Here is a 24,327-nt window from a genome sequence, read left to right on the forward strand (position 1 = left end):
TAGTTTCAAATGTTTAATCATTGAATTTCATTAAATAAGTGTGACCAATTATGATCTTCCACTGCGAGTTTGAGAACTGAATGCAAAATTTTACCACTGGCAACCTTTTGATGCCTTGCCATAAAATGTTATTTGGACATTTCAGACACTGAGGCAAGACTGTGTATAAAAACAGGTGTTTGGGCATTGTGAAAACCTTGTTATAGTATGAAAGCAGTCCAGTTATTGTGGTGTATTTTGTCAAATAATTGACAATTTTAATATTCCAGCTCAGACATAAATAACTTTAATGCATAGACTGATTTGAAATCATCAGAAATTTGAAGAAATGATGATCTTAAAGCCAGAAAATAATCGAATCACAAAGGATGGATGCTAATTAAAGGAGACGACACCTCCAACTCAAATATTCACGCAGACTTGGTCTGCTTTGTGAACATGTTTTGACCCAGCGCAAGCATGTTCTCTCTTGAGTGCAGTTTTTCATATTTTATCAGTGCGAATGTTCAGTGAGGACCAAATCAGATATATCTGCAGTCTTGATGAGCAGAGTTGGTTTATACTTCATTTTATAAGTTTTATTTCTCTCTCTCCCTTTCATTTATATGTTGTATTTGTGTGAGGCATCTTGGATGCACTTTTGACAAAGGTGTAACCAAAATGTGATCTTTTGTCACACAGAAGAGACATTGTGTAATATTTAGTGGACTGTGGGGGGGGGGGGGGTATTTTATTTTATATATATATATATATATATATATATATATATATATATATATATACACACACACACATTTTAAAATAAAGTAATTTTGAGAAATGTTCCCCCCCCCCACTTCTGTTGTCCTCTGGCTAAGGGGAAAAGCCCTGCCTTTGCAGAGGATTTCTAAATGCTTATACAGGATATAACATGACAAACACTACACGATTAGTTTACTTTCTTTGCTGGTTGTTTTTAGATTTGTCCACAATTTTATAAGACATGGTATTGAGCATACTAAAAAAAAATGCAGACCATTTGTAAATTTGCTTCTTGGCAAATTTCTTATTTGTCATGAGTGTATTTTATGATTTTTAAGATCATACAGGGAACTTGTTTTCCCTTTAGCTTTACCTTTGCTATTCATCTGAAATCATTCTTGAATGATTTCAGAGACACCTGAACATAGCAACACAATTATTAATTAAGTGAGTAAATTCTTGGAAGGAGAATTTCACGAGTAAAACATTATATAAATCTGTACTCTTGTGTGTTTTTTGTTTTGTTTTGCTTTTTGTGAGCTTGCTACCTATTTTCTGAGACACTTTAAAAAAAAAAATCCTGGGATGTTTTTATAAAGAAAGTTTTCAATAAAACAAAGTTTTGAGAGCATTATTTTCATGGACCACTAATTTGGTTTATAAGATGGTCCTAGCATTAGGGGTGTAGGACATTTCAGTCATAAACATTGCTGTTTTCAGATGCATCATTCATGGGCTGTTCCACATAAAGGGTTAGGTATTTTAAAATGAAAGTATGTGTATGGGTCTTTTTAAAACTACTGTGTAGGGTATAGAAGGAGTTGTTGTCTTACAGGACAATATAGGAACACACAGCACCAAGAGAGTGCAGTGGACCTCTTTCTTTTCGTTATGCTTCTCTTCCCCTCACCTTTTCTCATACATCCATACAGTAGGCTCCTGCTCTACCCCACTCAGTTAAAATGGAGCCTCTGGGTCACATGGATTCCAAACAGGCATGTGCTGGTGTGATCATGCTATGTCCTCCTTCTGCACGCACGCTCGCTCATGCTAAGGGCACAGGGAGGGGGAGGGGTTGGCAGACCCCCACCCCTGCTGAAACACTTCCTCCTCCTCCTCCTGCTCCTCCTCCTCCGAACCTATATAGAAGTTCCCCTAACATAGGCATTTCATGAGCAGAAGACATGGGGCCTGGCCTCACCAGCTCTGGCTTTGCTCTGTATATGTTAAGATGAGTTTGGTATTCTATACTAGAATAATGTCACTTGGGAGAATGGTTTGGGGTTCAGCTCCTAACAAATTTTATTTATGGATATGATGTGTTCTATTTGGCGCAGAAAAGATGGGACCGGTTTTTGGTATTATGACTTCGTAATCCATATAATGGGGTTAGTTTGTATGATGTATTTTTGCTGATTTGTTTTTATTGGATATATTATACTTTCATTTTTGTTATTGTAATTTTTTGTGTAACTTGGAGCATAAAAATATGGTAGTTTTGCTTTTTGTCCATAACAGATCTGGTTAAAGAGCACAACCTTTTAGATGTCTCTTCAAAAAATAAGAAATTGTTCAGGTCGCCTTTTGGACATATAATGGTGTGTATTATCCATATTTGAACATGCCACTAAATTACTTCCCTCATATTTTTAAAAGATTCTTTAATCATATTCTGATGGTTTTCAACAAATACACAATGGAGCTTTTGTGTTCTATTCCAAACAATCAGAAATGTCAGTTTACTACTTTAGTGTTGTGGAGTTTAAGTATCAGACCTTGTATTGATCCTGTCTGAAAAAGCTACTTTTGACACTGAAGAGTTATGGGCTGGAGCATAATGGAATAAGATCATGTGTTGGTTGATCTGATCCCACTGGTTTTTTCTGTGTTGTTGTTGTTGTTGTTTGTTTGTTTGTGTTTGGCATGGTGTTTTTTTTCTGCTAGGTTCTTCATCTTAATTATTAGGAAAAACTGCAATCCTAATCCCCAAAAAGCAGCAAAAATCTAATTTTAGTCTAGACATGTCCCTGGACAGAGCGAGAATTTGGCTTTAATATAAAAAGAGGTACAGAGAACACTGTAGAGGGGCGGACTGTTAGGTGGTGTTTACTGGTTGTTCCCAACACTCAGATGCACATAGCATTTGAAATTTTGAACTTTCTGGACTTTCTATAGGTCTGTTGGGTTTACTGATTCAAACGGACATAATGGATTTATCATACACTCTTAGAAAGTAACCACGTTGTGCTTTCTGAAAAGGAGTTAACTGTGGCTCAGTTTTGCTTCCCTCAAGATATTTCCTGAGAGAAGGGACTTGTAGATTAGAGGGATATTTGCTTGGTATATTTCACATTTCAAAAAAGACATGCAGTGTTTGTGAACTATATATAGAAATGGTGAAGGAATATGTTCTTGGGGGTGTTGAGTTGGAAGACTTGTTAATGAATATAGGGATCATCTGCATCTTGAATATTGATACAGGTAACTAACATCTTAGTCCATGCTTTTATCCATCAGTAATATTCAGTATTAGATATTTGCATAATCTGATTGAATCAAGTTTTTCCTAGTTTAGTCTTCTGGGTAGATGAAGATTTAAAGTGGTTTAAGGAAAAGGAATGTAATCGGTTTGCTTTATGAAAGTCTGAACATGGAATGTTTCGCCTCAGTGGTAATAGCTGTCCTAGAGCTATTTAACTCATTTGAAGGTTGTGCATATTTTCCCCAGACTAAGTTCTGTGTTGTGCTCACTTTATGTAATGGTCATTTTTATTTTTTACTTATTTATTTGTAAGAGCCAAATGATAGACTTCTCCTAAATTAAAGTGCTCCTGCTTTGAGCTGAAGGCTTGATGATCCTTTCCATTAGCTGTGGTGCATGTAGTTTTCTAAGAATTGTTTAACCACCTATGAGACATTTGAAAGATGACTCCAAATTCAAATACTTTGATTTTCCCATTTACAGTACTCTGGACTCGGTTCGAAAAGCGTGCGTTTCAGTCAGCACTTAAATCACACGTGATGAAGAATGACCCCTTCTTAGTTATTTGCATTGTATCAAAACGTTCCCTTATTGTTTAAGCTTCATTCAGGGCACTGTAAATGAGTTCCGAAACCGTCCTCTCTCTCATGCTAACGTACGTCTTCTACCTCCCCCTCGCCTTTTCCTGCAACAAACCCATCTTCTTGCTAGCAAATCGGAGGGATGTATTAACCCTCCGTGATGTAAAAAGTGCTCGTCTCTCTCACACCATTTGTGAGACAGGACTATATTTCTTTGTGGGATTTGGGTAAGGTTTTCGTATAATTACTCCTAAGATAAAGGTTCCTCCGGTGCCACTTTTATATTTCTCGAGAGAGAGCGCTAGATGTAGCATTACTGTTATGCGTTGCGCTTCTTTACGGTGGGTATGTAACCATGGACTACGATGTTTGAAAGACGACGGTTTTGCGATGTTTAGTGGTGATTTAAATAATCTAATCAACAGACTATTTTGTATAAACCAAATGAGACATAAAACTAATCAATAGGTTTAAATAACGTTTAAACAATACGACTCCGTAATCGCTCGTCTCAAATATAAGCCAACATTGTGCTATAGGTTATGGTGTTTGCGCGGTTAGCTTTTAAAGTCTATTTAACAGCTAAATGATCCGCAGTGACTTGAATCGTTTTAGGAATCTCTTATTAATGAAGACTGGGTCATGTGCTGCGTATTGTGGTGTATAGGTAGTTGAAGCGTGGATGCACGATTCTACTGCGGTCCGCTTTTCGACCAACCCCCCTTAAGCTTCTGGAGTGGGCGGTGCAGTGACTGCGCGCGCCGCCTCTTTCACGAGGCTATAGTATTCTCGAGTAGTTCACTGACTTTATGAATGGAGGCAGGTCTCCACTTCGCTGCCTGCGCAAGCCAGAAGCAAGCATTGCTCTGTGTAACGGGGGGCGGGGGGCTTAGAGAGTTGCAGAGAGGCATGAGATAAAACTACAGATCATTTCGCTCTCTACGCTTCTTGGGAAGCGGTCTTGTAGTATTTTAACCAACATTTTTTTTTTAAATAAAATGAATTGTGCATTGACCATGGTGTCGCGATGAATAGTGTGGTTATGGTTGGTCTGCCTTTTGAAATTAAAATGTGTAACGAATAATGTTACTGAAGGTGTAATGAAAAGAAACAATCCTATTAGTGCACAATGGAGATCGGTTTGCGTCTAAAAAACGACAATGTTATGCCCCAAACACGTGTTTTTAACATTTGAGTCTTTAAAAAGATCAATGTGAAACGATAAATACCATGTAATGGTATTCGTTTGACTGAGAAATTGCCAGCGTACTTCGACACACAAATGTAATTAACCAGTTGCTAAACAAAAGTCTCCATGCATTATGTGTCTATAACAGTATCACGCGTGATTCATTGTGGTAATTGGGCGTTGTCAGAAGATGGCTGCTTCTGCTCGCTCACGTGCTTGAGACTAATGTCAATTGCACTGAACCAGAAAATCCGGCTTTGTAGCCTATGTGACGAGATAACTGGTCTAAATGTAAAGTGTAAAATGCATCAATTTCCATTCTCGCAATTGTGACGGAATTCTTCAAGATAGGCGTTAAAAGTAGGCTTATTATAGGCGTAATCTGTGGCTCAAATAGGCTTACAACACCCTACGTTTACGAGTAAAGCGGTGCTGTAATAAGGGCAATAATAAAGTGGAAGTGTGGGGAAATCAGATTATGGCGTTTCACTCGAGTAAGATCGTTTATGGGGTGTTCTCTTTACCATTCACCTTTCGAACCAGGTCCTTGTAGATTTCTCAACGTACGCCAAAGAAAGCTATTCAGTAACCTACGTGTAAGGTATGTTACGGGGATTTTCGTGCGAGAGCACCATGGCCTTCTCAAATGGAAATAAAACAGCCTAGAATGTCAATTATTTCACTTGTCCGTCATAAATCTGAGACCCACATGATTGTGTAATGCGGGATAACATGGCTTTAATTATCGTGACCCATCTATTCAATTAAGTTATTACTACTAGACGTTTGGACGCGCAGCGCAGTTGTGTGCTATTTGCCCGTAGTGATGATGGCTATATAAACCTAACTCCAGGGTTGGTTTTTAATTTACCTAGCTTCTTTAGAGTTTTTAATGAAAAGACTTTGATTAATTGATGGGCCATATTTTAATTGAGGGTGTGGGTGCAGACCTATTACGAGTTGCACAGTGACCTAATGTTTGATTGTGTATCAGTTATAAGTGTCATCCGTTAAGTTTGTACCTTTCACCAACCCACTATCATACAATGATGCTGATATAGATACCGTTTGCTATGTTGAGATAAACAAAAGTAATTATTTTTCGTGCATTCCAGAATTTCGTCGGAAATCGTCTGAATAGCAAAGTAAATGACTTAGTTGTGCGCCTGGAAGAGCAAAGTGCCATTTTAGCTCTACCACCTCGGTTGCTCTCGAAATGGCGCGTGAGAGAGTGCGGGCGCGTGAGAGCAGATGGTATTGTTGTTGTTGTTGTTGTTGTTGTTCAATGTATTACTTGGTTGTTGTCTTAAAGTTAACTATATTTATTAAATATTGCATGTGGTCAGCTTCAAAATAAGACAAATATCCAAATGTATGCTTATTCTATTAATGACACTTTACCCTTGCACCAATTATAGAACTGTGCAGAGCTTTCTCTGGGTCGGAAGAGTTTATAATTCTGAATGGAAGAATTTATTGATTGTGGCTATTAGTCAACTTTGTGCTTAAAGTAAGCCGCCCCCAATTTTAGACAACTGCTTATCGGAGTCTGACTCATTTAGTAGTCAGGCATAGCGTCTCGTGTTCTTACCCAGAGTCACAAAATGGAGACCATCACAGCTTCCATCTTGTGCTGACTTCACAGGCAGTGGAGCGAAATGTGAACTTTGACCCATTCTGAGGGTATGTCCCCTTAATATCAATAAAAGGATACAAAAGTTTTGCAACGACATGTACTCCACATACCACCCACGGCACGGAAAGCAAGCCTTGAAAACGCTTAAACAAACGAAACGCCGAGAAGACCAACATACGCAAGTCTTCCAATACGTAGCGTCTACAGACGCAAATGTTCTACACGCAAGATGCATCCCTTGACTCGGTTTCACGATGCATGTGCAACGGATCTGGTGGCATCGGCATAGATCACAAATCAAAATTTGATGGAATTTTTTCATTATCATTACGGACAGCGATATATTTCGTGAGAGCGTCAATTTCGACAGCCCCTTTGTCATGCCATCCATACATGTAATCATTTTGTTCTTAAGCTAAGTCATGTACATTTGTGTTTGTTGTTATACACTGTGATGGTAAATATCACATAATTATTTGTTTTCGTAATTAACAATACCTAAAAATACTTAATTAACAATACTTAGTTTTATGTCCTAGAGCCCTCTTCTCCCTTGGTGGAACATGGCGTCTCTAACTCAGCATAAACTGTGGTGCCTTTGTTTGCCTGTAACCCCAACCTCTATCTTGGCCTGCTCTTTAAACCATCAGAACATTCCCCCATTTTGGGGTCAAATGTTGTGATGTAAGGTTGGAAGGTTGAGAATTGCTCACACAAATCTATTAGTAGATGAGCTGGAAATCTTTCTCCTAACTCTCACTCTCTCTACCATATGTTGCCAAATTCCAGTGCTCCCAAGACAAAAGAGAAATAGAGGGAGAGGGAGGAGCTGTTTCACATGATAATGCAGGAAAGGACCGTAGTGTGTGTGTGCTTTTTTTTCTTTTTTTTTTGGCCACCCCCACTGGTTGCTAGTTCAGAAGCATTCCTCAGCTGAGGATGCTCTGTGTTCATTGTAACTTGACTGCAGTAGTATGTATGGTTGTCCCTAGAATCCAAGACATGCGTACGTGCACACACACACACACACACATATAGGCACAAGTGCATTTCAAAATGTATATATTTTTTCCTTCCTTAAATCAACTTGTTTTAGCCATAACTCATATTTTTGCATGTTGAATTAAAAATAGCATAAAAACGTTTGTGGTGGTGAATGGGATAATGACTTTGGTTTTGTGAGAGAATTCATTTTAATGCATGGTCCTTTGTTGAATATGTAAAATTGTTTTATGTTGACAGTCATCTTGACTTTATTTTCAACTACTTAGAGTAATACAGGAAAGAACTGTGGAACTAGGACTCCCAACCAGTCTGCATGGAATCAGCAGGAGGACATAAGGCATGGGACCTGGGCCTAGCTCAACTGTTATGTAGTAGCTAATCCACTTAAAGATTTTATCAGCGAGTCATTACGAAGCTCAGTATGGAATGAGATCTGTAAGGGCATTTTAAATCTTGAATTTTTGAAATATTCATTTTTATTTCACCATTTGAATTTCCAGAACAGGTGTATCAATTTATATTTAATTTTATGATCTGTGTTTTGTATATAGGGTTTTAAAACTGAATTCAGTGAAACGAATAAACCAAAAGTCAACCCTCCACATACATTAGATTTTTGTCCACTGAATTGCAGATTCAATTTTGGGACATTGTCTTGAGACTTAGGAAAACTAAATTGGTCCTCAGTTAGTCACCTTTATTACAGGCAATAAAAACATAGGAAACTACATGAAGCACAAGGCATATATTCGTTCTTACGTCATATTAAGTTTCCACACTTTCAAAACAAACCTACAGCATAGTTATAATGCAAGGCCAGGGTTAGAAATGATTTGGTAATAAATTAAAAACTGTGTTTTTTATGCTATGGCAGGTTTGCTTGCAGAGTATTTGTTTTATTTATTTATTTTTACTTTGAACTAGTTTTTCCCCCCTCTGTATTTTTTAATAATAGTTCTGGGGCATTTCATGAGGGCTAATGTAATCATATGTTTCAGAATCACCATATTAGTTTTCTATTAATTTTAGGTTACAGAAGGGTCCTAAATGAAGTGTCAAAGTTAAATGTAAATTTGAAGAACTGTTTAAAATGCATGTGGAGTTTTTAATGTTTTTGCTTTGTCAAAGTTCCAAAACCTTGCATGCAGATGCATATAATGCAAAACGCATTCAATTTAATTAAAATTAAATGTGTGGACTTAAATGATTAAATTCAGATTTATGAAAAATTTCAAATCAGATCAGAGGCCACAAGTCTCATTTCAGTTATCCCATAGTGGTAGCTGTTTATGGAGAAAACATTTCAAAACTGATACCTTTTTCTCTGAATATGCGAGCAAATCGAATCTAGGATGGATGACGGCACAATTGTGTGAATGGAAGGGAAAGATGTGTTGTGTCTCTCCTCTTCGTCCTAGTGTGGCAGTTGGGAGGGATTTGGAATTATTCATCTTTCCTATTTTATGTTAGTCTTGCTTGTTGTCTTTTTTAAGTTGAAAATCTTGCATAGAGTTGTTGCTCGAACTACAGCAGACATGTTTTCAGCTCATAAGCTGTGTGTTCCTGGTGCTTCTTACTACTTTGCTGAATTTAACTGCCATTTCTGTGAAGGTCAAAGTATTTTCTCTCTCTAGCTATGCTTTCTTTTTTTTTTTTTTTTTTTTTTTTTTATACAACATTCCAGGCTACACCTATTGAGGAAAAAAGTCTGTACGTTTTTTGACTGTGGTTCTCAAACAGTTGTTGTTGTTGTTGTTGTTGTTGTTGTTGTTGTTGTTTTAAATTTCCACATGCCTGATATTGGATAACCTTTTTATCTTTTGTGGTCTTAGAACTGTTTGTTAACTCAACAGGTAAAGAGGGCCAGCTCTATCGTTCAGTTATGCCAACAAGCAGCAAATGGCTAGTGTTTCTAGCTATAGTGCTTTTCTTCCTGGTAGTGCACAATGATTTTTTTTGGATATGACGGAGCAAGCAAGACACTGATTATGCCCCGCCATTTCTCTCTCCCCTTTCAGGCATGCAAAGGGTTAATGTTGCATCACCATGCCTTGATTGTCAAGCTTGTAGAGTAACCTTTGACCTCTTAGTAGGGTGGGGTGAAGAAAAGAAAGCAGAGCTGAGTGGGGGATGGTGGCACTATCAGGTACTGTGAACACACACAGAGAGAGAGAGAGGGAGCGGAGAGAGAGGGGGGAGGGGATGCTAGCCAGACCTGCTGAAGTTGCCTCTCCTTTGCTGCACCATTCCGTGCTGTTCAGCATGAAGAGAACCCTGCGAAAAGCTTCAGAGAGGAAGAGTACTAATCTGACATTTGCTCCTCAGTGCCTGTGTAACCGTGTTCAGGGTGTAAAATGCAAAGCCACAGATCTTGGATCTGCACTCGCACTGCGAAGTTTGATACGTGGGGCCCTCTGGTGTGTGTGTGTGTGTGTGTGTGTGTGTGTGTGTGTGTGTGTGTGTGTGTGTGTGTGTGTGTGTGTGTGTGTGTGTGTGTGTGTCTGTGTGTGTGTGTGTGTGTGTGTGTGTGTGTGGCTGGCCCCTCTGTCCCACCCCTGAAGAGGACTGTGATCCAGTTGTTTAACTAGGATTCGGGGTAGCAATTTCATCGACTTGAGGAGCCTCTGTGTAAGGTGGCCTTGCCCACCTAGGTTGTAATCAGCTTAGAGTTTCTCCCATGTACCCCTGCTAGGTTGGGGGGGGGGGGGGGGAGACTGTAAGAGGTCACTACTTTCCTCCCCACCAAGCCCCGTCAGCCTGCAGTCTACCACATGTACTAGGGACATTACTGGGTTCCTCCAATCGGATACTTGCATAGCCTCCCGGAGTCTGTTAGCTGGATTTGTGACTTCTCTAAGGAGGTCTCATTGCCAGGCCAGGGGTGATCTGCACACTGCTCAGCTCAGGCGTGCATCCACTCTCCTACCTCAACTTATCAGCTCATTATCAAGCCATTCACAAAAGTCATGCCCCCCTGCCTGTTATCTCTATTAGATAAACCTGTTGGTTTTTGCTTTCTTTTGAATTTGCTCAAGCAGTTCAATGAATGAGCCATTTTTGTTTTTCTCTTGGGTGCTAAATCGTTTTAGTAAATACAGTAAATATGAATCGCACAGTATGTAGAACAGATTATGTAAAATAGTTTGTTATTCATGCAAGTTATTTTTCACTTTCCATTTTATTTTTAACAAACTAAAGCACTATATGCCTTATTTAGATATAAGCCTCAGTCATAGCTGACCACAGTAACTCCTGTCAATGAATTGTAGTTTATTTAGATCATTTTAAATGAATTAACTAATCATATTCACATATTGAATTTCTAATTTGGACATTTTTCATTTTAATCAAAAGTGTAAAAGCACGCGGTAGGCAGTGTTTGTCATAAGTATGCACTTTTCATTGACCCTAATTTGCATTATACTAAACCAGCCAGAATATCTCCTCTGAAATATGTCTGACTACTAATAGAGACTAAAGAGGGGAAAAGAAGTGTCCCAGAATCAGGCCTTTAGTTTGGCTAAAGCTGAAGATAGTGCAGCCTTGCTGTTTCTATTCCACTGTCATGAAAACTATAAGGCAGAGACTACAGCCATCTTTATTTAAATAAGAGAGGGACAGATCTTGACCCATAGTTGGGTTACTTTTATTATGGGGGTTTCACCAACATTTGAATTGGAGCTTCATGTTATTGGTGATGGTGCTCCTACATGACACAACCAGAATTGTTTTGGAAGTGTCTGTCCTGTTCAGAGTAGTGTTTGGGTAGGGAGAGCTGCTTAAAGATTGATGCAGAAGGGGCCCCCCTCTACTCGGAGGTGCTTTTTGCAGATCTCTCAGGAGTACTCAGCACCACATTTGCCACCATATTAATGGGAGGAGCCCTTGTTTAACTTTGCTGTTTGCAGCCCGTTTGTAGACCAGACCAGCCGCACCTAAAGCTTTGAGTTGAACTCCTCAAATGACACTCGCCTATTCGAAAGGTGTTTTGGTTTTTATTCCATTTGATAGGTGGCTTTATATTGGATGCTGAGAGGAAGCAGTTCTGTTTATCTTGCTCTAGTGCTCAGCCTCCGTTTCTTTCTGTGCATACGTGTGCATGTGTTGGGGGAGAGTTGTAGCAGGAATGTTCGCTCCTATGGCTGGAAGTCCATTGTTTCTTCCTCTCGCCTCTCCCTTCTTCCCGCCGTTTTTCCGCCGCCTCCCCTTAACCTTTCAACTATGCTGCCAATTGGTTGAATGAGAGCCAGCTAACAACAGGAAGTGGCAAGGCAAAGGTTGATTTTATGCTAACCATGATTCTTGTCTAGGATACTTCCTGCGTGCTATGCTTTCTGTTTGACCCATCACCCATCATGGGTCTCATATGGTTAATTAGTATGCGCCTCTTTTAAATTGTTTTATTTTATTTTTTTTGTGTGCATGTGATTTTTTTTAATTTGGGAGCTAAACAATTTTTTCATAGTCCTTGACATTATTATTATTATTATTATTATTATTATTATTATTATTATTATTATTACATTGTTACATTCATATTACATTCACATCCATTCACATACATTTTAATGGAATTTTTAGTAGAGATGAAATAATTATCAGTATATTCAATAATGGTAGATTGTAATAGGCTGTTCTCTGCAGGACTATCCTCTCTAAATAACTAAGCTCTTGATTTTGTGGGATATCTGTTTGTGTATTGTCCATCACAATGTGTCACTTTTGTGCTTGGCGGGAGACATTTAGCAAGAGTAGCACATTAAGAATGCAGACAAGAAGCTATTTATTTATTCAAGTAAATATAGCTTATACATAAACTAGCCAGAATGTCTGCCCTGAAATATGTCTGAATGTTGACCTATTCAGATCTGTATTCTTATTGTCTTTTATCTCTGCAGTGAGATGTGCCTGACCTGTAAGGTTTGCCAGTTAATTATTTTCCATTAAATTGTCTGGGAAAAAATGCTTTGGAAAAAGGACTTGTTGTGAAGTTGAATAAGAGTGGTGTGAAAATAAGACCCACAAGCTTATCCTCTTGTTTCAGCATGAAACCTTGTCAAAAAAAAAAATTTAAAAAAAATCCCTTGCTATTAAAAGGAACTGCATTTTGCTGGATGATTGACCTTGGACTTGTAAAGTATATCACTACGTTACACTTGTAAAGTATATCACTACATTACACTTGGTGCTCCAACAGCTGTGCAGTTTCCATTTTTGGACATACAGTTAGGCATCCTCGGAGTCTACTTAAAAAAAGAAGGGGGGGGGGGGGTTGGAGTGTTGTGAAACACACACATTCACAAGCCTGCCAAGACTCTCCTACAGCTCCTCAAGAACAGTGTGGACATGGCTCTGTCCTGCTGGTTGTATGGGTGACTGTCTGTGGGGTTCTTGTTTTGGGGACAACAATTTGCATTCCTTATGTACATGGTGGATTTTCTTATAGTCAAAGCGGAGTGAGGAGCACTCTGTAGATGGGTGGTCAGGTGTATTCTGATACCTGTTTGCTAATTGTTTAGTTTTTATTGACAGGTTTGTCAGGTGTTGTGTGTGTGTGTGTGTGTGTGTGTGTGTGTGTGTTTGGAGCAGGATGGGGTGTGGTGTTGCATGATTGTGCTTCTTGTGTCGGCTGTGTTTAAATGTGTGTTTATAATTACGAGGCATGGAATGTGTCTCATTGTCTGCAGCTCTGAAGGGGGTGGGGGGAGGGTGAACTGTTGGTTCCTCCACATCACATCAGCTGAGACTGTCCCATCATGCACTAGGCCGGCTCCCGCGCTTTCAGCAGCAGGAGGGTCTCCAGGGGAGCTGGCCTCTGTAACGGCTGCTCGGTGATGCACCTGCTTTGTGGCTTTGTTTGGCTTTATGTTTGCTGGGGTGTATGCATTTTGTATGTTGAGAGCGGCAGTGTATATGTGTATGCGGAGGAGTGGGATGTGGCATGTAACATGAAAGGCGTTGGCTTTGCGTGCGCACGCGCACATGTGTGTCTGCATGCCTGTGCCATGTGTGCGGGAGCTGAACACTCGTAACATTGACGAGGCACGTCGCTGGGTTTTTTTTTTTTCTTTTTCTTTTTTTTCTCTCTCTCTCTTTCCCCTCCCCGTGACGATGGCTTGGGGAGCTGAAGAGAGAGCTGTCAGAATGCTCAGCATGGTGGAGGATAGGCAGACCATAAAGCGTTGCACGCGCTTCGGCTTCCGCTTCAGCCTTATTTTTATTCATCTGTGCAAACGTATCTTACTTTGAGCTGTATGCTACTTCAGATCTTTAACATTGACTAGCCCAGGCACAAAGGGCTGATCCTTTGAAATGCAGTGCTTGACTCTGCCCCCAGTGCTATAGGACAATACCACAGAATAACCCCCATCCCCCGTAGAACGAATCTCACTCTCTTACTCCAGGGTGTTCTAAAGAGCCTTCACCTTTGAGCCTTTCAGAGAAATACCGCCCACCCTCTTCTATCTTCAGTTATTGTCTTCCAATATCCCACCATCTTTCTCAGGAATATCTGTTAGTAAACACTCTTTGGCTTCTTCTGTTTCACAACTGTAAGTGGGCTGACATGGTCATCTTGCTTCCTGTCTGCTCTGTTGCCTCTTTACTGAGGCTCTTCTGGCAGGTTCTGTCCTGTAAGATTAGTAGTGTTCAACAGGTTCTGTCTCACACCTCAACGTGCTTACTTAAGACCACGGCAATTCAGTACTGGAAGCAACATGCAGATCTAGCTTTGAAATTGTAATTAAGGCTCCCCCATGCCGCCCATCTCCACACAATAGGGAGGGACACAAAACAAGTGTCCTCCCCCTTCCCAAACCCCATCCATCTTTTTTGTCACCACACCATTACTATCCTATAGCTTAAAGCATCAGAAATGTTTTGGGTCTGATGGCCTATGATGCAAAAGGTTCACAAGGGTAGGTGGGTGTGTGGAAGGGAGGGGGAATGTTTGTTGGAAATTGAAGGCATGGTGGGACGCGCACGCGCGCGCGTGTGTGTGTGTGTGTGTGTGTGTGTGTGTGTGTGTGTGTGTGTGTGTGTGTGTGTGCGCGCTGAAGCATCAGGATAGGAAAGGCGTATAGCTGGGTGCCATTGATTTAGCACTAGAGCAGGCTAGCAGTTTTGGGACTTGTACATCAGATGGTTAAGTTGGACCATTACCCGTGACAACTGTAGTTTCCCCAAACCTATAGAGTCCTGAAAGAGTGTTTTTGGAAAGACGGCGAAGAAAGCATTTAATTAGGTAGATACCACATGGCTCATGAGCGAAAAGAATCCAACAAAATGGCCGACATCATGAACTCCGACATCTTGTTTGAAGAAACCCTCAAAGGACCTGATCCTAGATGAGAATAGTGCTCCTGCTTTTCTGTCTGGATAATTGGTTTTGCATACAAAAAAACCTCAACTAAGACACACACTCAAGTTATAGTGATTTAAATTGTCTAATCTCTTTGGCCCTAGGTGAATCTTTTGTGACCTGATTGGCTATATTGCCCAGCAGATATGAGGGGGTGCAGGGTGTTCTCTCCATTCTTCAACCAGTGGGTGTGACCTTCTAGGTTCAGAGGTCATAAGGGTGTCTGCTTTTAACCGTTTCCCAGACTTGAGAGCAGGGGGGGACCCTTTGGCATGAACTTCCATGTTCTTCTGCCCTGGCTCTCAGATCAAAGACTCCCTCTGGAGGCACCATCATGCAACAGCAAGGGTTGAGAAAAGTCTCTTTTTTTTTTCCACCCCTGAACATCAGATAAACGGTTATAAAGCACCAAGCATGTAGCCTGTAATTGTAGTGTTGCATTATGGTGCTGCTGCCAGTTCACCTTTAGGCCACTGTGTTGCGATGGCCCGGCATGATGGACACTGTGTGTCGGTGGGCGATGGACAGCATCATAGTGTGCTATTGCCTTTTTTTTTTTTTTTTTTTCTCGTCAGCTTATTGGTTTCCACAGGTTTGGAAAGGTGATTTCACTCTCCCTCTCTGGTCCTATCTGTTTTTCTTTATTTGCTTCTTTATCATGTTTGTGTCTGACGGTCTCTCTGTTGCTCCTTCTTCTCTCCCTTTCCCTCCCTCCCTCTCATGTGCTGATTGCCTTCCAGGGCAGCTGGCAGTGTACTACAGTCGTCAGTGTCCGGTTTCAATATACCCATTCAATCTCCACTCGCTGACCCCCCCCCTCCGCTCGCTCCCTCTCCCCCTGCTCATGCTTGCCACATGCAGCAGACTCTGCGCGCTGGTACACTTGCGCGCGAGCGCACACACACCCGACTAGTGTTCCCCAGCTGCTTCCTCCTTTCCCTGCATTAGCTGCTCACTTATACATGCGCTCCGTGCGCAACTATTAGCTTTTTCTTTCCATTTTGTTTATTTCCTGTCCCAAGGTGCGCCCACGTATATATGGAAGTCATGTACAAGTATACCTGAAAGTTCTTGGTCGGTGGGGGGGGGGTGTAGTTGTGTATGAAATGTGTGTTGTTGTTTTTTGTTTTGGTTTTTTTGGTGATATGTCATTGGCTTCTCTTTGTATTTATTCAGCTGCTGACATTAGAGAAATGTTGAGCTCTTTAGGAAATTGGGCATTGAATTCAGTGCATGCCATTGCATTTCAGAGCAAAGGACTAAAGCAGGTGAACACTGAGCCCAACCGCTGAAGTCTAGCTGATGCACCGCTCTGTCTTTATATGGTGTTCACATTGAGAAACAAGGGTGTAGCCATGCATCCATGCAGAATTCAGTGGCAGGAGTCAACTGTGCAGAACTGATCGTCAGTGTTTAATTAAGCAGGGCCTACTAATTAATGTGGCAGGCTAATTAATAGTCCTGATGCTGGAAGAATTAAGGTTTTTTGGCATTCTTCAAATGTGTCTGAAACCACTTTGTCATCTGTTGCTCAAAATACTTAAATTCTTTCTTGTTTAATTTTCCATGTCATCAAGTGTTGGGTCATTTGCTTAAATGATCATAGTTGTAACCTTCTGGTGTAGTGGAATGCATTTTATAAAATGAAGACCAATTTGGACAAATTTTCATGCAAGTCTGAGCAGCTAGATGTGACTGGATGACAGATACAGTGAAAACTTTAATTCTGAACACTTTCTTTCAGTGACAGGCAAGAATATGTCCAATCACCTCATTGAAAATGTCTGTAAAATCCACCTCCTTTTCTTTCCTAACTGATATTTCTTTACTGGCTTATGTTTCACTTCTGAAGTGTAATATTTTGGTTTGTGTGAACAACCTTTTATTCGTTTGAATAATTGGGCTTTGATGCATTTAATTGTCTAACCAGTTTTTCTGTCTCTTATTACAGGACCAGAAAACTTCAGATTAGGAACATTCCACCCCATTTACAGTGGGAGGTGAGCCTGCCTTCATTACCCAATGAACTGATCTGTGTTCTCCAGTTTGTCATAAAATGAAATCCCTATAGATGGATTGCTCCTGTTTTTAGTAACTGAGTTACTCTAGAGCTTCATCAGGTCTCTTTGTAGGCTAGAGAGTTGATTTCCACAAACGTGTATTTCTTAAAAGATGTTCTGCTAACTTAAAATATAGTATTGTCTAAATTCAGTAAAATATTTGGAAATTGAGCTTTTTGGAATATATATTTTGGAATGGGAAATTAAACCTGGCATCAGGCCGTCTACACATGTAATGCATCTGTTGTGATAAATGTTCAATTAAATATGACCACCAAACAGGGGCACCCCCCCACCCCCACCCCCATTGAGATGAATGTTCAACTGCTTAAAGTGATTTTGAGAAAGTGGTAACTGCCTGGCAGATTCTGCTTGCCTCCGACAAGAAAAGAAATTTTGTTGCAGCTTCAGTGCCATTTTAATGTTCTAATGTGAAATTCTGTGATTCTTGATTAAATCTAATACTCTGGTACTTTTTTTCATCTGTATCTTGTCTGACAGACCTAAACGACGTTCCTATGCTCTTGAAGCATATTTGAGGAAGTAAAACCTCAAGATGATTATTAATCTAATTTATGATAAAATAAGAAATGGTGCAGTGTGGTCCAGTTGATGTTTGTGTGCCTGTATATGAATGTAAGCGTGGGTGTGTATGAGCTCTGTGAAGTGCGGGGCGTGGCATGGCGCACGCTGCCTCTAATGGCTGCTGTAGTGAGAGGCTGTTGTTCTGGCTGGGCGGAGTCTTACTCCGCTTGGCCGTCCTCCATTGGGCCACGCTGCTGCCAGCCTGCACTTCCTCTTTGAGCCACACGAGAGCGACAGGCGCTCGCAGATGGCATGGGGGCGCTGGATTTAAGCGGATCCGGAGGGCTGTTCGTTACGCCCTGATTTTGGGGAAGGCCAAAGTGAAGAGCTGTAGCAGTTATTGTCTGTAGGTTTTCTTTCCAGTTCTGCCTAAATAACAGGGTTCAGCATTGCTGCTTTTCATCAGTGGTTTCAATGGTGCTTTTAATTTACATGATTCAACTTCTCCTTTTATCTTATCCAGGTGCTTGATGGTCTGCTTGCCCAGTATGGCACTGTAGAGAACTGTGAACAAGGTACAAAACAATCCCACACAGTGCCTCATGGACCCACCAGCAATACACGTACTTATGTCACAAGATTTCAGACATGAAGCATTTTAAAATCTGTTAAACCTGTTTTTTTTCTCTCTCTCTCTCTCTCTCTCTCTCTAGTTAACACAGAGAGTGAGACTGCTGTGGTCAATGTCACTTATGCGACGAGGGAGCAAGCCAGACAGTAAGTGAACTTTGCCATTTGACCACTTTTTTTTTTCTTTTCAGCCCACTACCTGAATTTGACCTGCTGTGGATGCATTACTGCAGTCAGTTCAGTGTGAATTCATTTTTAACAGAAAACAAATTGAAGTTTCATACGTAATAGCAATGGGAAGGTGGGAATGTGGAAGTTTGAAGATGTACGTTGTAAACCAATCCCAACTCAAGCTCCTCACAGTGCACCCGCTGAGTCTTGAAGCCCAGCACTTTAAAGTGTAGTTCGAGTTTATGTGGCTCAGCTGTGACTCCTAGTGGTATGTCAGCATTATCGCACTGCCAGTTTGAGTTAATAAAGTCCTTTATTTGATGGTTCATTGAATCTCAACTTGAGCTGTCACCGTTAAGTCAAAAAACGTTCAAAAAGGATGAAACTCCATGACTGTCCTATTCCTGTCTGTGGTGATCTGCATAATAGATTTATTGTCATCTTGGCTGCTCACTTTGCCTTGTGAGTTGTGCTTCCATTACATTACTGCATTTATGCAGTGTGTCTTTGACCCCGTGGTCCCTTTTCCGGTTTAAGACAAAATCATCCCTGGTTGTGTCCTGATTATGCAGTTTGACTGTTACAGGGCCATCCAGAAGCTGAATGGGTACCCGTTTGAGAACAATGCCCTGCGCGTGTCCTATATACCAGATGAGAGCTCAGACGCTGACTCCCAGCGTGGCCCCGACAATGGCCGTCGCCCTGGTTATGGTCCGCGTGCCAATGCCCGACAGGGCTCCCCGGGTGCCTCGGTGCCCTCCAAGCACCAGCATGCTGATATCCCCTTGCGTCTGCTTGTGCCCACCCAGTACGTGGGTGCAATTATCGGCAAGGAGGGTGCCACCATTCGCAATATCACCAAGCAGACCCAGAGCAAGTGAGTCCATGATGATGATGGTGATCATGTAAAGATGCCATCTTATGCAATGATACTTTACAAGTACCTGTAAACATATTTAAATAGATTATGCATCATGCCAAGCAGGATTTGGAGTTCTTGCATGACTCATCCCTGAAATGCTTGCCTTCTGTCGCTGTCAGGATTGATGTGCACCGTAAGGAGAATGCCGGTGCAGCCGAGAAGCCCATCAGCATCCACTCGACTCCTGAAGGCTGCTCAGCTGCCTGCCGCATGATCCTGGACATCATGCACCAGGAGGCCAAAGACACCAAGACGTGAGTGAGCACCACATCTAGCCAGACGGCTCGCCCTGCCGACCCAGCTCAGGAAACCTCTCCGGTCAAATTGAAGAGGGGAAGTTTTCTCTTGCTAGGAAAAAATGAGACCTTGAAACCATATGACCTCTACTGAGGGCTTTCTGTTTGTTAGAAGAAAAACATTACAGCTGGCTAAGTAAAAGGCATTATTTCCACAACATTGGCCTTCCATGTGAAATGTATTAGGCAGCACAAGGTCAGGGAGAGTGCTTTTCGGAATCAGCTTTTGATCTAATGGAGCCCACTCCATAGAATAGTTATTCAGTTCTTAAACACCATATGCAATGGCACGTAATGCCCTACGCATTGCTGAGCTGAGCAAGCCCAACTGTGGTAACATTGTTATTAGGGGCTGCTGGGAGGTACTGTTCTCAGATCAGTCTTGCTCATGGCCATCTCCCCATTGCCAGAGCTGACGAGGTGCCTCTGAAGATCCTCGCCCACAACAACTTTGTAGGCCGTCTGATTGGCAAAGAAGGCCGCAACCTGAAGAAAGTGGAGCAGGATACTGACACCAAGATCACCATCTCTCCGTGAGTGTGTTCGCGAGGGGCGGGGCTATCTGCCCGTCGTCATGCTTGAGCACGTCTCAGAGGCTTGCACATGCGTTTCTGAGAGGTGTGCATTGTATTCTCGGAGCAGGTTGCAGGACCTGACACTCTATAACCCCGAGAGGACCATCACAGTGAAGGGTGCCATTGAGGCTTGCTGTCTGGCTGAGCAGGAGATCATGAAGAAAGTGCGAGAGGCCTATGATAATGACATTGCTGCCATGAATGTAAGTGTGTGTGTGTGTGTGTGTGTGTGTGTGTGTGTGTGTGTGTGTGTGTGTGTGTGTGTGTGTGTGTGTGTGTGTGTGTGTGTGTGTGTGTGTGTGTGTGTGTGTGTGTGTGTGAGAGAGAGAGAGAGAGAGAGAGAGAGAGAGAGAGAGAGAGAGAGAGAGAGAGAGAGAGAGAGAGAAAGAGAAAGAGAGAGAAAGCAAGAAGGGGGGGGGTATTTGTAGTCTGTGGGCACCACTGTTGGAGCATGTACACTCCTCCATTCAGATGTCCCTTCTCGTCCCTCTTCCAGCAACAGACACACCTAATCCCTGGCCTGAACCTGGGAGCTCTCGGCCTGTTCCCTCCCTCGTCCTCCATGCCACCTCCTCCCCCTGGAAACCCTGGACTGGGTGCCCCCTACGGCTCTTTTGGGGTAAAACGTGCAACTTGGAGGATGTAGAAGTGGTTGTAATGTTTGAATTCATAACACCTTGCAGAAAGCAATTAATGTATCTGGGCCGTGTTTGGTCCACTGGATGTATGGGGAGACCAAGCTTTGGTCAGCCCTATTACTTTGAGCCCATTCAGCCTGCCAGTCCAGAACAGACTGTGTGTTCTGCAGTAGATGTGAAGGTTCTGCTAGGCCTTTGTGCAGCATATGGACAAGTAAGTTGCATGACTTGACTCGTGAGCATATGCACTTGCCCCATGCAGGCACCCGAGCAAGAGACGGTGCATGTGTACATCCCAGCACAAGCAGTGGGAGCCATCATCGGCAAGAAGGGCCAGCACATCAAACAGCTGAGCCGCTTCGCTGGGGCCTCCATTAAGGTGAGCCTGTGTGACAATAGAGCACTGTTATTAACCACTTTTGCTAGTTGCATGAAGACCTCAGTAATGCATGAGAACTCTCTTGCAATCTGTGTAGCTTAATTAAAACTGCCTGTTCTGAAGATTCCACAGGCCAGACATCAGTACGAGCGTAGTGACCAAGACCAAGGCAGACTGTGCTTGCTCAGCTCAGCTTCCACAAACAGCCTTGGGCAGAGTTTAGCATGTTGATGCCAACTCCTTTTTAGCTATAGGTTTTAACAAATCTTGCTAAAAAAAAAAAAAGAAATGCGCGCACACAAAGAAAGACCTGAAACCTGATCATTTTAATGTTTCTCCTCTTCAGATTGCACCAGCAGAGACCCCTGATTCCAAAATGCGCATGGTGATTGTGACTGGCCCACCTGAGGCTCAATTTAAGGTATGCTCACCTTGGCATTTATTTGTCCGCAGTGTGGCTGCCACTATTGCACTCTTTGCCCTCACACTGAATAACGTCTAATACTGGTGTCCATCAAATGCTCACTAGAAACACAGGTACTAAATTTTAATGACTATTGGTAACATGGCACATATTTTGCCCATTTCTGAGGATTTTTCTTTATTGGCCGCTTGTCTTTCAGCGGCGGTTAACAAAGCATCTGTGCCATTTTGCGAGTGGTTTTGTGCTTTGTTCTAGGCTCAGGGCAGGATATATGGCAAGCTGAAGGAGGAGAACTTCTTTGGGCCCAAGGAGGAGGTGAAGCTAGAGACGCACATCAAAGTGGCGGCAGCTGCCGCTGGCCGAGTGATCGGAAAGGGAGGGAAAACGGTCTGCGATTTATCATTTCTTTCCCTTTTTTAAATGAATTTGGCAATATTACAGCCCTAGAAAGAGAGGATAAAATAATGGAAAATTTATGCAAAGGACCACATGACTTGACTTACTCTGTTTTCGATTTGAAAAACATGGATTAGATTTTCTGTACTGTTTCAGGGTGGTGGTGATCTGTAATCTCAATATCAACTGAGAGTGAAGGAAAATGATATATTTACTGCCCAAGTAGCCTAAAAAAGTCAGTGCACTAACTTTTGCTTTAATGTCTTTTGGGTCACATTGCAGAAATTACTTTTTAAATGTTCTCTCTCTCCCTAGACCGAAGGGTTGATTAGTTTGGCCCCTAAGCAAGCAGCCCACAAAGTAAGGTTACAAGATGCTGAGCTTGTTAAATGTCCCCTGGTAGGTAAACGAGCTTCAGAACCTCACGGCTGCTGAAGTTGTGGTTCCCAGAGAGCAGACTCCTGATGAACAGGACCAGGTTATCGTCAAAATCATCGGTCATTTCTACGCAAGCCAGGTGGGTTCCACCCATGAGCCTGCATTCTCGTTTGCTTTTCTTTTTGCCTTATTAATGCTGTACAAGGACTATAAAGTCGGTCTATGAGATGACTGGAGTCAACAAGCTTTTGTTCTTTGCTTTTAGCTGGCTCAGAGGAAGATCAGGGACATTTTGACACAAGTTAAGCAGCAGCAGAAGGGTGGTATGGGAGGCCCCGCGGCACCTCACCCACACGGCCTGTCGGAGCTGGGGCCCCACCAGGCAATGCCCCAGGAGCCCCGGAGGAAGTAAGGGGCCCAGGCCTTAGCTGGACGGACGGACGGACAGACGGATGGATGGACAGACGGAACAGAGACGGCGGACGGACTGAGAGAGCAACACACGGGCCCAGTGGCAGACAGGGAGAAATGAGCGCAAAACTGAGAGGGAATAAAAAGGAAAAAATGCCTGAGAGAGGACAAACGTTTATAGAAATGAAACTAGAAACATGAGTGATTTAAAATAAGAAGAAATTAACAAGGAGAGAGAGGGAACTAGAAAACAGAGACCAGATGCCAGGCCAGGTCGGGTGACTGGGGATGGCAGGGGCTCCTGCAAGCAGTGCCCTGTGCTGAGAGCTGCTGAAATAATGGTTGAGTGTCCTGAGGAATAGTTCTAAGAAGTCAGCGCGCTCAGGAACCTCAGCCATCGCCAGTCACTCCAATATTTTAAGGGTGTTTTTTTTTTTTTTTTTAAGATAGAGATATATGTATAGAAATGTTTATTCAGAGGTATTATTAATGAAATGCAGTGAGGCAGAGATGGAAGGGGTAGAGCGTAGAACCCATTTGTACTAAATCAGCCAAATTATAGAAAATGAGGGGAGGGGCCATAGCTGTTAACACTGCTCTTTAAGTCCCTTGCAGTAAACTGTTGGGGGTGAGGGGAAAAAAAACAAAAAGAAGAACAAATGAGGTTGTAAATATAATCTTCATGAATATGTATTGAAATACTGTGTGCTTCCATAAGCTGTCACGCGCTCAGTTGGTCAGGATGAGCGAGATTGAGGTCTCCTTTAAGGTGAGCCTTTGGCTTGTGCATCACTCCTAGGCTGAGTGGCGATTTGTCTGATGGTCCACGCAGTGAGGGTACAGTAAGTGGGCGGGCCGAGGCTGGTCCTGCAGTTCTATTGCAGCGGCTCAGCTCCGAGGCGCATATCCCCACCTCCAGCCCTAAACCACGCCCGCGATGCTCGCTGGTGCGCCGCCCACACCCAAATGGCATATTTTATATATATTATATATATATGATATGTGAGTTAACCTGGCCCCTCGTAGGTAAGAGAGAAAGGCTGGGAGAAATATGGCGGGAGAGACTGTTTCACTGAAATCTTCCAGAGGCGCCGTTTTCTGTACCATAATTTCATGCTGTTGCATACTACACTTGAATTGAGTTATATAGAACTTGCCTTTTGTGCTCCCTGTTTTCTGTACTCTGGTTTTGACCATGAATTATTTGAAAGCCACTGAGAGAGAAACTGGACCACAGAGCAGGAATGTACAGTCTGAGTAAGAGCACTGACCGAGGGTCAGGTTCCTTCCCATCAGTGGTGGTCTTGGTTATTTGAAACCTGTTCCTTAATCAGTTCTCCTACTCATGAATTGCTGGGCAAGTAGTTCAAATGCATCAGACTCCATTGTGAGAGTGGTTAAATCTGATTTTATGGACCACAGGAGCTGCTCCTAGACCTCCATTATTTTCTTGGAGACTCTTAATGTGTTTGGGCCTTAATTTCAAGGTTGCATGAAAGACGGACGCCCCCAGGATACAGCTCACCAC

General features: G+C 42.2%; 1 protein-coding gene across 1 annotated transcript in view; it reads left to right on the top strand.

Annotated features, from left to right (window-relative positions):
• igf2bp1 (insulin-like growth factor 2 mRNA binding protein 1) overlaps positions 1-24,327 on the top strand; it is a 34,688-nt gene extending 10,361 nt beyond the window's left edge. Inside the window, exons 3-15 of the mRNA XM_026998020.2 lie at positions 16,946-16,994; positions 18,103-18,154; positions 18,293-18,356; positions 18,967-19,257; positions 19,422-19,556; positions 20,009-20,131; positions 20,241-20,376; positions 20,670-20,792; positions 21,074-21,190; positions 21,537-21,611; positions 21,870-22,001; positions 22,414-22,527; positions 22,654-24,327. Of these exons, the coding sequence (XP_026853821.2) occupies positions 16,946-16,994; positions 18,103-18,154; positions 18,293-18,356; positions 18,967-19,257; positions 19,422-19,556; positions 20,009-20,131; positions 20,241-20,376; positions 20,670-20,792; positions 21,074-21,190; positions 21,537-21,611; positions 21,870-22,001; positions 22,414-22,527; positions 22,654-22,800 (1,558 nt within the window). The 3' untranslated portion in view covers positions 22,801-24,327. The remainder of the gene's footprint in view (positions 1-16,945; positions 16,995-18,102; positions 18,155-18,292; positions 18,357-18,966; positions 19,258-19,421; positions 19,557-20,008; positions 20,132-20,240; positions 20,377-20,669; positions 20,793-21,073; positions 21,191-21,536; positions 21,612-21,869; positions 22,002-22,413; positions 22,528-22,653) is intronic.

Source organism: Electrophorus electricus, chromosome 1 (assembly GCF_013358815.1).
Source record: "Electrophorus electricus isolate fEleEle1 chromosome 1, fEleEle1.pri, whole genome shotgun sequence".
NCBI lineage: Eukaryota > Metazoa > Chordata > Actinopteri > Gymnotiformes > Gymnotidae > Electrophorus > Electrophorus electricus.